Source organism: Fundulus heteroclitus, chromosome 15 (assembly GCF_011125445.2).
Source record: "Fundulus heteroclitus isolate FHET01 chromosome 15, MU-UCD_Fhet_4.1, whole genome shotgun sequence".
NCBI classification, from domain to species: domain Eukaryota; kingdom Metazoa; phylum Chordata; class Actinopteri; order Cyprinodontiformes; family Fundulidae; genus Fundulus; species Fundulus heteroclitus.
This window is the reverse complement of record NC_046375.1, coordinates 764,819-781,427: the sequence shown is the minus strand read 5'-3', so window position 1 is coordinate 781,427 and position 16,609 is coordinate 764,819. Positions and strand designations below refer to the sequence as shown.

The 16,609-nt window shown below is 38.3% G+C and overlaps 1 protein-coding gene across 3 annotated transcripts in view; it reads right to left on the bottom strand.

Moving 5' to 3' along the window:
* The window catches only part of msra (methionine sulfoxide reductase A), a 50,094-nt gene extending 41,879 nt beyond the window's left edge, over positions 1-8,215 (bottom strand). The window contains exon 1 of one of the 3 annotated variants that reach the window (XM_036147185.1): positions 7,976-8,215. In XM_036147185.1, the coding sequence (XP_036003078.1) occupies positions 7,976-8,111 (136 nt within the window). In that variant the 5' untranslated portion in view covers positions 8,112-8,215. Of the gene's footprint in view, positions 1-1,216; positions 1,474-1,497; positions 1,821-7,975 lie in introns of those variants that run through there. The other 2 variants (XM_021308630.2, XM_012882562.3) reach the window with 2 other exon arrangements.
* Between the last annotated feature and the right edge of the window lie 8,394 nt (positions 8,216-16,609).

Below are 16,609 nucleotides of genomic sequence, written 5' to 3'. Positions count from 1 at the left end.
TTATAGGGTCTTAGCACGTTGCACATATATCTAATATTTAAAGGTTGCATTTAGTTTTTTCACAAATGATTAACTCACAATATGACATTTTGAAATATTTTGGGGGAATTTGGGGGAAGGGATACATTAAAAGAGTCTTTACCCAGATACAGTCAACTTGCAAGCACTGTTAGAATATCATGACTGGCTAACCATTAGCCATAAACGTTAATAATTTATAGAAAAGTAATTAGGAACTTTCTCTTGAAGCTAAAGGGCTTTTTCACTGTCCAAAGGGTCTGGACTGCACTGGTTCATCTGAAATTCAAAATCTGAAATACTTGAACTACACACACACAGAGATTCTTTAATATATATTAATATATTAAACAACTGCAATTTATAAACTAGAAAACCCTCAACTGTGTTATTACACACTGATTATAGATTATTTAAAAGTTAAACATCTACTCTATTTGCAAAAGAAAGAAAAAGAGGATTTTAATCTCTCCAAAGATCTTGTCTCATCTCGTCTTGTGAGTTGGACAGATATGCTGCTCAGGTTGCGTCCGGCAACATTTGTGACCTAGCAGAGAGCCATGAGAGGCACTTGGTTAAAACGCTGCATGAAAAGTCCCTTGGTGTGGGGCTGCAGCCTATCAGCTGCATTCAGTAAGATTTCTGCACTAAGCTAACTCTATTTCAAGGTCAGCGATACTTAAATCCACCTTTCAGACTGCCTGCTCTGGCAAAAGCATACCAGAGTAATTTATCAGCACATGCAATTCTTGTATCTAATTTATGGTCAACAAATCACGGTCTAAAAAAAGCAGGTAATCCACTAGAAACACTGAAGTTATGCTGCTTTTCTCATCCATTTCCAACCCATATCATAGCAGTGAGGTACTGCACCACTCTGAGGCCAAACATTACTATCCTCTCCTATTTTAACACTTCTAATTGTGTATCTATCTATAATTAAACAGCACAAATATGCGTATAATACTCAAGTAAAAGCATCTGAAGGCGTCATAATCTAGAAATCTCAATTTTTGCTGGTTGTGTCGCTGACACAGCCTCACCTGCATTCGCTCCTCTAGCTCCATCACATCTAAATGATTAAACTTGTAGCATTTGACTTTTAAACTTGGATTACCTTCCCCCAAACACAAGCAGCAACCCCCCCCCCCCCCATCCATATTTGGTCATAGATCCAAATCCCTGATCACAGACAAACCTCCTGCTTGGTGCATGGTTGGCCTTCTTCTGGCTTCCATTGGCCTTTCTGCCGTTCATCCTGGTCCAGTTCACAGACGCGGTTAAAGAAAATACCAGACGGTATAAAATCTGTCGCGTTACAATTAAAGTATTGTCCGAATTTTTGGTTACTGCAGACACTTTGTCTCCAAAACCCTGTCCCGTCCAACGGTCCCAAAGCTGACTTTTGTGGAGAGAGAAGAAAAAAAAAAAAAAAAAAACAGGAAAACCATCTTCTTTTGTCTTTGATTCCCACCTCACCGAAGTTTAGTTTCCAGTCGATTCAGTCAGAATGTTTTGGGGTTGTTAGTTGTTGTTGTTTTTTTTCATCACAAACGCTGAAATTGTCCCCGTCCACCACCAGAACCACCATGCCTGGACGTTTCCTGATTTCCTCTGGCGCTGCAGCCCTGAACCAGACAGACAAAAGAAAAGAAGCCCTGCCAAGTCTCTCTACTGCAGGCATAGGCTTTTTCCTTTCCCCTCTGCTCCCTCGCGCTTCCTTCGCCCCTCTCTCCACCGTGGCACCGCTCCCCGAGAAGCTTTGGCGAGTCTCCAGCAAGTGTGCCATTCCGCCTCAACCTTCCCATCCGTCCCGATCGTCGTTTCGCTGCGGACCCCCGCCCTCCTAACCCCTTCACTCCCACATCCTCCTTCTCCGGTCCAACCCTTTCCAAACCAGCCAAAGTAGTTCGACAACTTCGCAGCGTGTTTTATTTTAAGGACGCTCAAAACATTTAATAATGCGCTAATCAAGTCTTAAGTCTCTGCGACACAGAACTCAGACACAGCTGAGTCAACACTCCTTTCACCCGACAACCTTTATATTTACTGCTTGCAACTAAAGGCCAGTATAAAGGCCAGCGAGTGTGTGCTCTTGTGTGTCCTGAGCCCTTTGTTCGGTGCCAGTGCGGATCTATTCATCGTGTGCCAAGGCTCAGCGCCCTCACTTGTAGTGAAGAGGGGGCATGTCGGTGCCAAATGCCCTCACTGCCAACTTACTGCTGCTGTCGGCCTGTTTGTGCACACAGAAGGCTCCCTATCTCACAAACACACACATACACTGCCAGACGTGTTTATTGGCACCCCCCCTGGTAAAGATGTTGGGAAAAGTCTTAGAATACATTTATCTTTTATTGCAGCAGCATAATTCTCACACTGAGAATTTCCTTAAATAAAAATCCAACCCTTAATTTGGAATGAATGTATTCAGTGTTAAGAAACTTTACACAAGTCAGTGGTGGTTTCTACAATTTCCGTAACATGCATCTAACTGAGCCCTTTGTTTAATTTATACTTTACTGTTTGAAATTGATCAGTTTTTATGATCTTCTGTGTTCCTGGGGTATAAATACGATGTTAAATGGAGGCTATTCTACTGGATAAGGGCCCGTGTTTTTCTTTCGCCCTTCAGATGGCGTCTACTTGTTGTTTCCAGAAGTGATGCCAGGAGATGGCTTTTTCTTTCATATGGAGTTTTCTTAACTCTACCGTAACTTTGAGTAGAACCATGTTGTTTTTACTGAGATGGCACTAAAACTGAACACTCCAAGTGGGCTTGATGTGAAACACAAGGACGAAAGATGCCTCACACCTTGGGCCAGACGATTATTCAATAACGATATATACGTGTGATGCGATAGGACAAAAAAAGGGGTAAATAAAAGTTTAATATAACAGTTTCCGGTTCTTATGCATTCTAGCCTATCATGTAGGTTAATATTACAGTCATTACATCCTCCCAACCAATCACAAACGCAGACTCAGGGACGTGCAAAGCCCCGCCCCCTCTAAAGAGTTCAGAGAGCACACGTTCTTTTTTTCTTATCTTAAAACTTGCAGTTTTGGTGAAAAGTTGGTTGAATAAAGGGTTGAGTTTATGTGTTCTTTATCTAAAAATAGGTAATAAGAAACAGCAAAAAATGGCCAGGGCTGCACTCAATATATATGCTTATTGATAATCAATATGATTTCTATTATACCAATATGCTTTATTTTTATATCGCCCAGCCTTGCTCGCACCCACTAATAAGTACGGTGGATAATTAGTGATGCTGTGGGCCTGTTTCTCTTCCAAAAGCACCCAGGGAGACTTATTAGAGTGCATGGTACCCTGAATTCCTTGACATACTGGGACATTTTAAACAAAAATACAGTGGCCTCTGCCAGTAAACTGAAAAAGTGTCCCAAATGAACACAGGCATAACAGAGAGCCTGTGGGGTGAGCTGACAACAGCACAAAAGAGAACCCAAGACTATTACTACTGTTACTGTACATCTGTGACAATATGGGAGCGTGATTGTACGCCACATATTGAACTAATATCAGTGTCACTGTGATCTTTTTATCTTCCCTGTGAATTCCCCCAACTCTTTATTACAGTTGTGTTCAGTTACCATCTTCCCAAAGCGGACCCAGTCTCTGCCTCCAGCACCATCTTTGATGTGATGCAGGAACTGCAGTCCGTCTCCTCTGATGCACCAAATGTTATTTTAGGTGATTTTAAGCATGTCTCTTGTTGTAGAAGACATTAAGAAAAGTGTATCAGAATGTCTCCTGCACAACAAGGCGAAACAAGACGCTACATCTGTGCTACGGGATCAGTGATAACATGCCTATAAAGATGTCCTTCTTCCTCCTAGGGCTTTGCTGACTGTAACTGTGTGCATCTGCTGCCCATTTATAAGACTGTAAAAAAGCCTCAAATCAACGATATAAAAGCCTGGACTGAGGTACCCGTTTTCTCAGTCAGTTTTATGTGAACTGACTGGGACATTTTTAAACACCTCATGTGGTGATGATTTGGACCTATTGGTGGGTGTGACGCATGGGACACATGGCGGGGTTTTAGTTGTGGATTTTTTTTCTCTTCTTTCCATACAATTCAACCGCATATTGTAATCAGAAGGCACCATTAACAGTTTGATTTAAGTGAGAAGTTGCTGTGGGGGATGCTGGATTTCCCTTAGTCGTGTGTGCATGGTTCTTTGTCCTGTGTGTCTCTGTGTTGAATGTATCCTGGATTTTTTTTAAAAGGACACAGAAAGTGAAAGTTAACAATTTTTTCAGATTTTGAATGCACATCCACTGGGTTACCTCAAGGCCATGTGTCAATACCTTTGCTTTTTATTCTATAAAAAGCACAGGTAATTTTTAGTCTGCTGAATGTTTTTTTTTAAAAAAGCCTTGTGAATGATGCCTTTATAAAAGGATGTGCGGAGGAGTCTTGTCCTTATTGATTTTAGGCGAAGACCTCTTAAAGCTAGGGTCGGCGATTTTTCCAGAAGTTTCCCCAAGTCCCTTTTTTGAATAACTGCGCATGCGCAGACCGGCTTACTGTAACTCGCTCTTCTGCATTTCAGGGGAATCGCGCCATGAAACTCTTCCAAATCAACTCTGGTCTTATTTCTTTCTACTGAGGTCTTCCTCTTCTTCTCATAAACATGAACACGGTTCACTTCTTGCGACTCTGAGCCATGTTCAAAGTCTACGGTGAGAGTAGCGGAGCTACAATGAACGGCTAACCGCTAGGCTAACCGCTAAGCTAACTGCTAGCCAAGCCAGATACATAAACGCTAGAAGTGCGCATGCACAGCCAGCAAGCAGAAACTAGGGAGGAAAGAGCACGCACACTGGCGTTACGTGAGCGCGTCAGAATGATGGCATGTGGGACGACCAATAGATAAGGCGATACCCCCAGAACTTGAAGAGAGCAGGAACAAAACTCTGTTAAATCCATTACCTTCGGACCAACGGGCATGGATTGGTTAGAGGTTTTTACAGGTCTGCAGCTCCCACAAAAAACAAATTTTTATCCTCTTTTTTGTTAATACATAATGTATTTACTACTTACAGGGTGAAAGGACCATTTTACCCAGTATTACAAAAAGTGTTTCCGAACAGAATTCCCAACAGGGTCTGCCCAATAGTCCGACACCCCAATAGTCCATCAAACCTTTGGTCCAACAACCCATTAGTTCGAATAGTCTCACTAGTCTGATATAGTCGGATGACCCATTAGTCTGACAAACCAGTTTCAAGATGAAAAATATGAGTTTGGTTTTTAGTATTGATTCTTAGCAGGCCTATACCTTGACAAGATTTATGCGCTAGGCCCATGCCCAAATTCATCTTATCTGTACCAGCAGTTACCATGCCTAGTACTCTCTGATGGCATTAGATTGAACTTCATGGTGAGTGCATGGCAAAGAAAACTAAACTTTTCCCACATTAGACAGAACGGTCATGAGTTGTGCCTTAGATTGTCGGGTTAGGGTTAGGGTTGTCGAACTATTGGGTTGTCGAACTATTGGGTTGTCTGACTAATGCTATGCACCCATTACCAACTATAGCTTTAAGCACAAAGTCACTTTAATTAAAGACCAGACAATTGAGGGTGTGCATTCTTTGAAATATTGGTATTGTTTTAGATGACAAACTAAATTTTGAAGCCAACTGTGAGGCAGTGTCCAAGAAGTCACATCAGCGCCTCTTCTGCTTGAGGATACTCTGCCATTTTAGTATTGACCAAACTATAAAAACCTGTTTTTATTGTGCTTTTATCGAATCAGTTTTATCCGTTGGTCTTAAAACTCTGAAAGAGAGGAGTTCCCTCCAGCAGGTTGTGAAGCTGTCGCCTAGACTGATTGGAGAGCCCCAACCATCAGTCTCATCTGTACAGAGGAGAGCCACTTCTGCTTTAAATTACGACTTTCATCCCATTCTCTGGGAGTTTCAGCTTCTCTCTGGAAGAAGTTCCTTAGTCCCTAAATGTGAAACCAGACGTTTTAAAACGTTGTTACAAAACGGAACAAGCTGCGACTCTGGTTGGATTTAAGGGTTTTAACAGATTTTATTAGGTATTGATTATTTCTCTTGAACAGTTTTTACCCATAAGTTTTATAAAGATTGTATTTCTTGCATGATTACCCTGTATTTCAGTTTTTCTCTCCTGTTGTTTTCTGCTCTGATTTGATTAATGGAGCCTGAAGCCCTTTGAGAACCTTTTTATTTGAATGGTTCTGACTGTGTTAAAGAAGTTTGTATGAATGTTTTGAACCACGAGAAAGCAAATCGACCTATAATTATTAATCAAGAACCGGTAACCTTGAACCTTGATGGATTCTTCTACCCAATAAATACGTTTATTCACATTTCTTAATTAAATGTTGGATTGTTCCTACATTTTCTATTGCAAGACTGATAGTATAATAGAAAATTTATTTATTTCAACCCTACAGGAGTAGGTAGACCTTAACTGGAGCTGCAAATACGGAAAAAATTGACCTTTCCTGTTTATTTAATGCATTTAATGCAACTGAAAACTTGCCTTTCATTTATTATTTAGTAAGATTTTTCATCCTTAAAAAAAAAAAGAAAAAGCTGAAAAACAAAAGGAAATATAGCAAAATTAACATTGCAGACATTTTCTTTACATTGCGTCATCGTAGCAATCTCAAATTTACTGAGCAAATATTTAGTGGCAGAGGTAGGTAGTAGATAGTTAAATTTACTTGAGTAACTTTTTTTTTAAATTGACTTCGAGTAGTTTTAATTAGATGTAAGTTTTACTGTTACTTGAGTGATGCTATTTCAAAACAACATTACTCTACCTTGAGTACAATTTCTGACAACTCTACTGACCTGTAGTTTCTTTTCTGAATGAAGAACAAAACTTTTCACACAAAATTGCACCAGATACAGACATATTTCATTTGTTCTTTTATGATGTAGTTATTTTTTTCGACTTGTTATTTTTTTTCTTTACACCACAGGAATTTGCACATAACTTTAGATTTTTATCTGTCTAATTGAATATTTCTCACAAACCTAATCATAAAGTATGAGCTGTTACTCAGTAATTAAGTCGCAAATGCTTTTTTTTACTCTTACATGAGTATTTTTTTTTTTCAAATGACAATTCTTACTGTCTCAAGCACAGCTTAAGAGAAAGCATTCTGCTATCTTATTGGAGAAAATAACTGCTAGACATAAACTTATGTTTGGGTATTTATTATATCAAGTTTACACTCTAAAATAAGTCCTTCAGGATGCTATGTCTGTATGAAACATTTTTTATTTGATATTTTGACATTTTATAACTATTACGCATAGGTCAAACTAATCTAAAGACATAAATCAATCAAAGTTTTTTTTTTATGTAGCACTGTTCAACAATCCCGACTTGGCTCAAAGTGCTCTATAGATCTGGAGTAATAATAATAAAAGCGAGAGAAAAAGATTGTAAAAAGAAATGCATATAAAATTAAAATGATATATTCCTGGAAGAACACATCCCAATAAGTGTAGAAAACACTGACCAAACACTAAGTACATTCTTTTTTTATCTACTTTATGATACCAAGAGTTATATAACTCAAACCAAAGTTACACCTATTATAAAACACAGATCACTAGTTCAGTTGAATGGTTTCCTGCTCGGCGTTTCCCTTCCTAATATGGCGGATCCTATGACGTATTACAAAACCAATCGGCGCTGCTTGATGGGTTACGCATGCGTGCTCTGTAGCAGGTGCTAACTAACTGACAAAAAATATCTGTAGTCTTTCTGAAACTGTGACTCTGGGGTTTGTTAAACAGCTCCACGGACATTATTATACGCCGAGTAACCAGGGAAACCAGGATTAAACACCGGAAACGGTTCCTCCCGGTTCGCTCTTAAAAGCTTCCGTAGAGAAGTTTGGTTAAAGCTAGCTAGATAGTTGCAGTGAGTCTTACCGGAGACTTTGATGCTCTCTGTCCGGCCGGGTAGCGCCGTCTCTGGGGTTGGCATCTGTGTTTTGGAGGCCATGTCTCCCATTCTACTGTTCAGGAAGTGTCGCCAGACCAAACGGAGCCTGGAGGAGGAGACCATTGGAGCCGGAGCGGTTACCCGGTCAGGCTCGGCTACATAACAGCCAGCTTACCCAACGGTAGCGCGGAGCTGATGTAACTGGGCTGCAGCGCTGTTACACAACAGTCAGCATAACACTATGGCTCCATAACTCCTATAAACTCATACTACTATCTTAGTAACTTCACCTGCACTCCGCTTATATAATGACAATAACAAAAACCAAAAAACAGAATAAAACAATCCAGGCAGAGTAGGTGAAAACAGCCCAGACTAATTATTTGTGTAATGAAATAAGTTATGAAATGACCTCTGGGATATTTGGTCGATTATTGTTACAGGAAATACGACTACAGGTAACTAAAATGAAAGTAAAATTAAGCACATTTGAGTCAAAAGCCTATGGCTAAAACAAAATCAACACTGTTCTATGTGTGTATAATTACTTCTATTTATATCCAAATAGTTGATACCATCGTGATGTGTTTCTACTGATCACGAGGAATAATAGCCCTACACAACTTATACAATTTTTAACCTTAAAACGGTTCTGAAACATACATTTGACATAGACATAGATAGCTTTATTTGTCATTTTGTATGCACAAAGTGCGTACAGAACGAAATTTTGTTTGCATACAGCTTCAAAAATCACAGTAAATTGCTCTAATTTTCAGAATAAAGATGCAGCAGCGATTTATGTAAACAATTGAAGTGTAAAACAATGTAACAATGTAAACAATGCATGGGAAATAGACAGTGTGCTATTCACGGTATCCAGATGCAGCAGTAATTTATATAAACAATTAAAATGTAAACGATGTAAAACAATGTAACAATGTAGACAATGCAGGGGAAATAGACAGTGTGCTTTAATTCTTATTTGTTAGTGAAATAGAAAGAAATAGGGGGGGAAAAAAACACAAAATACCATAAAGATAATGACATATAACTGCAAAAACAATACAGTTGTGAAATAAATGTTAAAAAAAACTCTTAAAACTTAGTTAAAATGTTTCAATTTATTTGAATTAGGCTCCCAATGTCTGTGCACAAAGGGCCCATTTATAACTCATATGGGCGTTTAGAAATTGTGTTGGTAATTTCAGCTAAGTTTAAAATGACTCGTCATTACCAAACAGTAGGTTTGAATCAATTAGTCAGAAAGAGCACAAACCTCTTTATGTCGATAAGTAAAATATATTTATATAACACCTTCCCACAGACACATCTCACAAAGTGTTGCACAAAAACGATAATCCAGCAAAATGCACAGTTTACACTAAGATGTTGGGAAGAAAGTAAATGAAGAAATAGCATAAAATAGTGAATAACTATAATTTGTACATGAAAAATAAGTCTGAGCAAAGGTTGTATGTCATATTACAAAATAAAATTAATTAATACTGGTGCAGTTTTCCAACGATACGTAGATCTGAGTTTCCGGGGATTTTTTGGTCAACAAACTTGTAAAAATCACAACTACGTAAGTAATTGGTTAAAATGCAAAATGTTTTCTTATAAAATTAACAGGCTCACATTTTTGCATTGCCTTTTAAACTGGCCTTGCTTTTTTGATTATTAGCATTTGGAAGGGACTCTAAAAATCTTATTTTAGAAGCTGCTTTTATTGGCTTTTGTGTGCAAATAGTTTTATGTTCTGTAAAATCATTTACTTTTACATTATGGTGCATAAATACTGGTGTCTGTCTGTTCATTAAATAATAAACAGGCTGACAGCAGGTTTACACAAACACGTTGTACTGCAGATATTTATGGCAAATCCAAGCTTCTCCATATTTAATTTCATGAATGAAAGAAGATTGTGCGTTTTTACTTACTTAATTGAATTATAAGTTGCAAATTAGCCTGGTTTATATTCCAACGTGATAGAGCACATCATTACTGCCTCTAAAATAAGAGAAACAAAAGGTTTTGATTAAAAAAATGTAAAAAGTAAGACTTTTTTTCCCATTTTGGGATATCTTATTGATTACATTGTTTGCTATTTTTATCACTATCTATACATAAGACAAAGGCTAAATTTTCATGTATTTCAAATTATTCTTAATTGTAAGGCATAATATTTTAAATTCAGTAGCGCAATTGTATTATTCAGGTTTGTATAATATAAAATAACATTTTCTTTAGTGTCACACATCAACATATCCTTATACCTTAAAGAAAATAAAATGTTACTGTAATATACATTTCAATGTTACTTGTTCTCTGCATTTAAGGCGTTACTTTAGGGAGCAGTGGGCTGCCACTGTGAAGCTCCCAGGGAGCATTCCGGGGGGCTGAGCGTCTTGCTCAGGGGCCCAGAGTGGCAGTCTGTGGGATTTGAACCAGGGAACATGCAGCCTCTCCAGGGCCTAAGCGCCCACCTTTAGGCCACCACTCCCTGTATGTTCTTACATTTAAAACCACAAGATAAGTTAAATTAGAAAACAATTAACCTTCATCCAACATATTCTGGTTATTTGAAATAGTGACATGTTAAAAACTAGTTCAGGTTCAGACATCTATATTTTTATTATGATTAAAGTTGCAAAACAGGCCACTGAAAATGCATTTCAGACATATCCACTCCAATAATTTCTTAGAAAATGTACTCCATCAATGTTTTTGTATTAAACGTATGTAAAAATGTGTCTTCTGGCAGTATACTGTCATATTGAATAAATTAGAATGTTATACAAAAAAAGTTAATTTATTTCAGTAAGTTAATTAACAAAGTCAAATTCATTATATAGAGTAATTGCACACAGAAAGGTTCTAAGCCTTTTCTACTAATTATAATTTAGATAAAAACAAAACATTTAAGATTAGTATATTACATCAGACAAAAAACAAACTTTTTATACATAAATGTGGGCTTAATGAAAAGTGGGGATGAAACAATATGAAAATTTTTTGACCAGTTGCAATATCCAAAAATAATATTGCAGTTATGGCCGGTAACAGAAAAAAAACTTCTACATTTCTACCATAGAAAGTGTTCTATGTCTCAGCATAACTGTGCGGTACGGGAGCTGCACAGTGCAGAAGAGGAAGGATTCAGCACGGGTGGTGAGAACAGCGCAGGGGATTGTGGGATGCCATCAGCAGGATCTGGACAATGCAGCATGAGTCCAAAGAAAGGCCAGATGCACCGTTTGCGCCTTTCCCATCCAGGTTAATGCTTCAGGAACATTAAATCCAAAACTAACAGATTCAGAAACAGCTTCTTCCCAAAAGCTGTGAGGGCCATCGCCCCCTGCTGAGAAGACTGAGTCTGTCACACGTTCCAATAACGCTACTGTGAATGTGTATTTGCACACTACCTTATAAGGAATGGTTGATTGCACAGTTCTGTAGAGGAAGGTATAAGTTTACTGCACAGAATTTTCTGCAGGCATGAACATATCATCACAGGAGCTTTGATTAATTCATGCAACAACAAAATAAATCATATCGTTTAAAGAGGATTGACTTTCAGAGCTCTTAGAAGTCTTAGAAGACCATAACGACTTTTTTACACGCCTGGGCTTCTCAGGAAGTGTGTTTCATTTCCATATGTTAAAAAATACTGAGTCTGTTGTGTCTAACTGTATATGTTATTTGTGTGCACCCTGAGCCGGTGTCTGTTTAAAAAAAAAAATTTAGCACAATATTATGAGATGATAATAAAAGATTCTTGATCTTAAACTGATATATTCACATATTATCTATGCTATATATCAGAGGTCTCCAAACTTTCCTTCATGTGGGCCAAAATAGTAAAGGCAAAACTACATGAGGGTCACAAAATATATATACTATATTTTTCGGACTGTAAGTCGCATTTTATTTTATAGTTTAGCCAATCCTGCGACTGGTAAGACTTATATATGACATTTTTTGCCTGATGCGATTTATATTCAGGAGTGATTTATAGTCTAAAAAAATGGTATTTAAAGAAAACTAAAATTACAAAAAAATTCTATTGGGAATTTTTTTAACCTGCTGCACAAAATGTGTAAATTAAACATTTTGATTAAAGAGTCAGATGTTTTTTGTTGCAAAGAGAATATGCAAATAGATCCAAAACTTAAAAAGTTTTGCACATTTGCCAAATTAAAATTCGGTCAAAATGTCTTGGAATGGATTGACTTTTTATTTATTTTATTTTTTTTGTCTATTGTCAGCAATAAGAACAGGATTTGGGTCAGTCTCTTTGCAAACGCTTGCTGTATTCAACCAATTTTAATAAACAAACAAAAGCAGAGTTTGTGCATGAACGTCTGCCTTCAAGTCATTGGATCGTTGTGGTCAATGAAATTAAAGAGAAAGTAAAAAACGTAGTGATTAAAAGACAAATAATTTGTGTTATACTGAATATTTTCAATTGAAAAAAGATTTTAACTTGTCTGTAATATTTTTCTGATAATTAAAAACCGGGGCTTGTGGAACCAAATCATTTGACAAAATGCAGTTGGGAATCTGTCCAGTGGCCATAAATGGCCCCGGGCCGCACTCTGGACACCTCAGCTATGTATGGTTCCTTACCTTTTCAGCTGTTTGAAAAAAAGGACCATAGTCTCTGCTTCAAACAGAGCTGCACTGCATCACTGTCACATGACCAGACAAATGACCCCTTCCCCCTCCTGAAACACACAAAAGGCAACAAGATGGAAACAAAAATCGGTTGTTGATGTTGACCCAGTTTTATCTATCAGGCCGGTACCAGCGTCGATGCCGATGTTTCGTGCATCCCTAATGAAAGGTATTTTAATACCAGCTTAAAGGTTCTTTATTTTAAAAAAAAGGTACCTATAGTCTAATCGGTAGGCTTTAAATCTGACTGAACATGACAGCTTCAGAGTACTGATGGTGGGTCAGGTGGAAGGAAATCAAGCTCTAATAAATGAAGCTGGTTGAGTGAAATGAGCATCAAGCCGTCCTCATCAGTCGATTGGTTCCCCCGTGCACCAGAGGGAGGAAGAAATGGAAAGGGACAGATGATGTACCATATGGAAGAATTCTGTTTGTACTAAAAAAAAAAGCTACTTTTTTTTAAAAAAATGTTGGTGTCTGATGATGTCTGTATGAAGGTGAGAATCATCAATAATTCAGCCGGAGCGTTCAAAGCCTCCCATTGCACCACGTTCTACCTCAGAGGAGAGTTGCTGCTTTTCTGCGCCAAGAAGCAACACATATTTCATAATAAAGAAACAAAGTCGTGTAAATCACATCACAAAAAAAGACGTTGGTCCAGGTCAGTGGTGTTGAACTTACAATCTTCATCATCTACGTCAGATTACTGTCTCCATGACCTCCGCGGTCGCTGAAACACAGCTGGACGGTGGCGAATTTCAGCAACCCTCCTTTTCAGCTGCTTTTTTTAAATTATTTTTACCAGATGGAGGCCTCAGCTGGGACGCTCTCTTGACCTGGTCACAATCTGCAGAGTTTAACCACAGATATTTCAGCTTGCGTCTCGCTGTGGAGGAGGAAACACCGTCTCTATTTTTATGGGGCTCATCGGCTGCAGGATGGAGGTGAGAGGCTGGAGCCGTGCAGAGTACCGCACGCTGGAAAGCACGCCGTCCTACACAATGAATCCTACACACTGCAGCACTTTCTGAGTACACCTTAGCGAGGAGGCAGGCAGGAGGAAACGTGCACAGAGAACCCGTAATGAATAATCCATACGTTTTTAACCGACCACCACTGGCCAGTCATACAGAAGCTTTAACGTCTCATTTTTTTTTTTGTTTTTAATTGTGAGTTGGGCTGCAGGCGTCGTGAATCAGATAACCTACAGCTCATAATTTTCCTTCCTCTCCTCTATCTTTGGCAGCCTGGCGTTTTGCATTTAAATCGCAGCCTAAAAAGCTCGGACCTTCCTGTAGTCTCCCAGCAACCAACACAGCTGAGTTTAGGCGCAATTTGGAGGCGTGCGTGCTTCTCCTGAATTTCGAGTCCTGCTCTACAGGGCGTAGAGGAAACCCTTTTAAAGGTGCAATGGTTCTAAGCATGTTTTTCTAGCATGGAGAGAGTGGATTGGTTTAATTTGAAGCCCAAGCAGGAGTGGGATGAAACCCACGTAGCAACCAACGTACCTAGGGGGGGAGGTTGTATCCTTGCTATGAGACCAGCTTGGCCAGCATAGCTTCAATGTCTCTGATTACCCAATCCACACACGTATAAATCGGATTTAAGGAATAAATTAGCTGTAGCTGATGTGAACAAACCTCCCCATATCACACCCAGAACCCAGAAATGCTGCCACCACAGTAAGAAACCAACATGGCCGACCTGTGGAAGCGTCAAGCATGCCCAAATCTGTCAGTTTTGATTGGGAGGGAGAGTGTTGTTGTTGTATCCTGACCCTGAAAGACCTTTCATGTTGTGGTGGATTTTTGACGTGGTCCGTAGAGGTCCAAAAATCAAAATCAGGTTTAAACGCCATGTTTGTGCTTGCAAACATGGAAACTGATTTCAGTTCCACTTTGCTCTCCATCTGTGGCGTCTCTACATTTGGGGCCAGGCCCACCAGATGTCGCTGTGGAGCTCTATGTTCGCAATAATCAATGGGACATGATCATTCTTTATAGAGCAATATTGTAAAAAAGGCTGATTCCCTTACCAATAAAATTCTGTAATAAACATTTGTGTCTATATATCTAAGTCTGCCAGAAAACTGACAAGCTCAGTAGCTAAATCCTCTTGAGGCGCCTTGATATTGGGGCCGGCCCACCAACGTTTGTTTAAATAATAAACATCTGAAATCACAGTGAGCATGACCAACATGCTCTCAGTAGACATCTGTGGGGCACAAATCCTGTGGCCCCAAGCTCGGATCGTCCAATTAAAATACTGGAATTGTACACGTTACGTTTATCTGCCGGCTAGTCTGCAACCATCTAGGCAAGGCAAATTTATTTGTATAGGATATTTCAGTAAAAAGGACAATGCAAAATGCTTCACACGATTAAAACATTGGAAAATAAAAACAGAATAAAAGCAAAATTAAACAAAATATAACAGGAAAATGTAAACTAAAAGCAAATATTAACCTAGTGTTGGTTGTCCTTGCTAGCTCATTGAAGGATTGATGAGAATCTTTTCTGTTCAATAAATGAATATAAGTGAGCCTTTATTTGTATTTTTATGTATACGATTAAATTACAACATTTAGCTTTTATAAAAAGGAATGTCTAGTGTGTTGGTTCATGCTAATTTATCTGTTTAATTTAACATTTATAAATTCAGCTTGTATGCATCACAAACAATTAGTTGTTGCTAACAGGTGTTGAGTTTGTGTGCCCCTCTTTACCTTATCATGCTATTATTTAAAACATTTTAAATAAACATATGAAAAGGGACATAAATATATGTTTTTCGTATGTATATATAAAACCTACAGTGTTTTCTTTTAAAAAACAGCAAATACAAAGTACACAATATATAAGCTCACAAAATATTTTGACTGTTGGATTGTGTCATCTTTGTTGTTTTTAATACATTTAGCTGAGGAAATGGTGTCTTTGTGAAATGCTCTTACCAACAAAGCCCTTAAAGAACCAGTTTAAATATTTTTCATTGTCACGTTGGGGCTCACAGATTCAATGCAGGTTTCAGGTTTATGTTGTTTATTAGGATGTTAAGAAACAACATCAGGTCTGCTTTGACCTGGAAATTAATGGATCAACGATGTCACTGAGAAGATGGCGATAAAGAAACCAAAGCTGGCTAGACTGAAACTTATAGCATAACACAAAGACAAGCCTAAATCTTCCTGGAGAAACTTTACAGTCCAACAAGACAAAGATTTTGCTGCTTTGAGATGTAAAGCTTTCAAGTCCAAGAACACTTAACCAAGGTTTGAGCAAAGTGGTGGCAGAGTCATGCTGTGGGGCTAATGGAAAAATACCAAGAAACTATTTTACTTACGCCAACATTAAAATCCTGGAAACACCAACCGGTTAAAAAAAACATACGGACCAGCCTCTGAAGTCAGTCCAGTGTCAGGAAACGGACGTCTTGGCTCCCACTAATCCGAGGAAATCCACATTAAATATACATTTGTGAACTCAATTCTTGTTTTTTTTTTTTTGTTTTTTTTAATGTTGAAGTCGAATATTTTTTGATCACCCTGAAAAAAAAAATAGAATGGTTCAAATAAGTTATCAAAAGGCCAAAGTTATTATGAAATAAGAGCAACGCAATGCAAAAAAGATGAAAATAAATTTAAAGAAAGTCTTAAAAGACTCAGGCGTGTCCAAAGTGGGGCCCGGGGGCCACTTGCGGCTCCTGTGCTGATTTTGTGCGGCCCTCCCCTAGTTGCATTTCAAGAAAGATTTGGCCAACCAAATTTTATTATTTATAATTATTACAGACAAGTTAAAATGTTACAATTAAATGTTGGGTACAACACAAACCATTTGTCTTAATAGGTAAACATTCTCTTTGATGTCAAATAGGATCACATCTCTCCAGTGGCTTTAACTCAAATGCAGACTTTGGTGCACCACAATCTGATAATTTCTTTA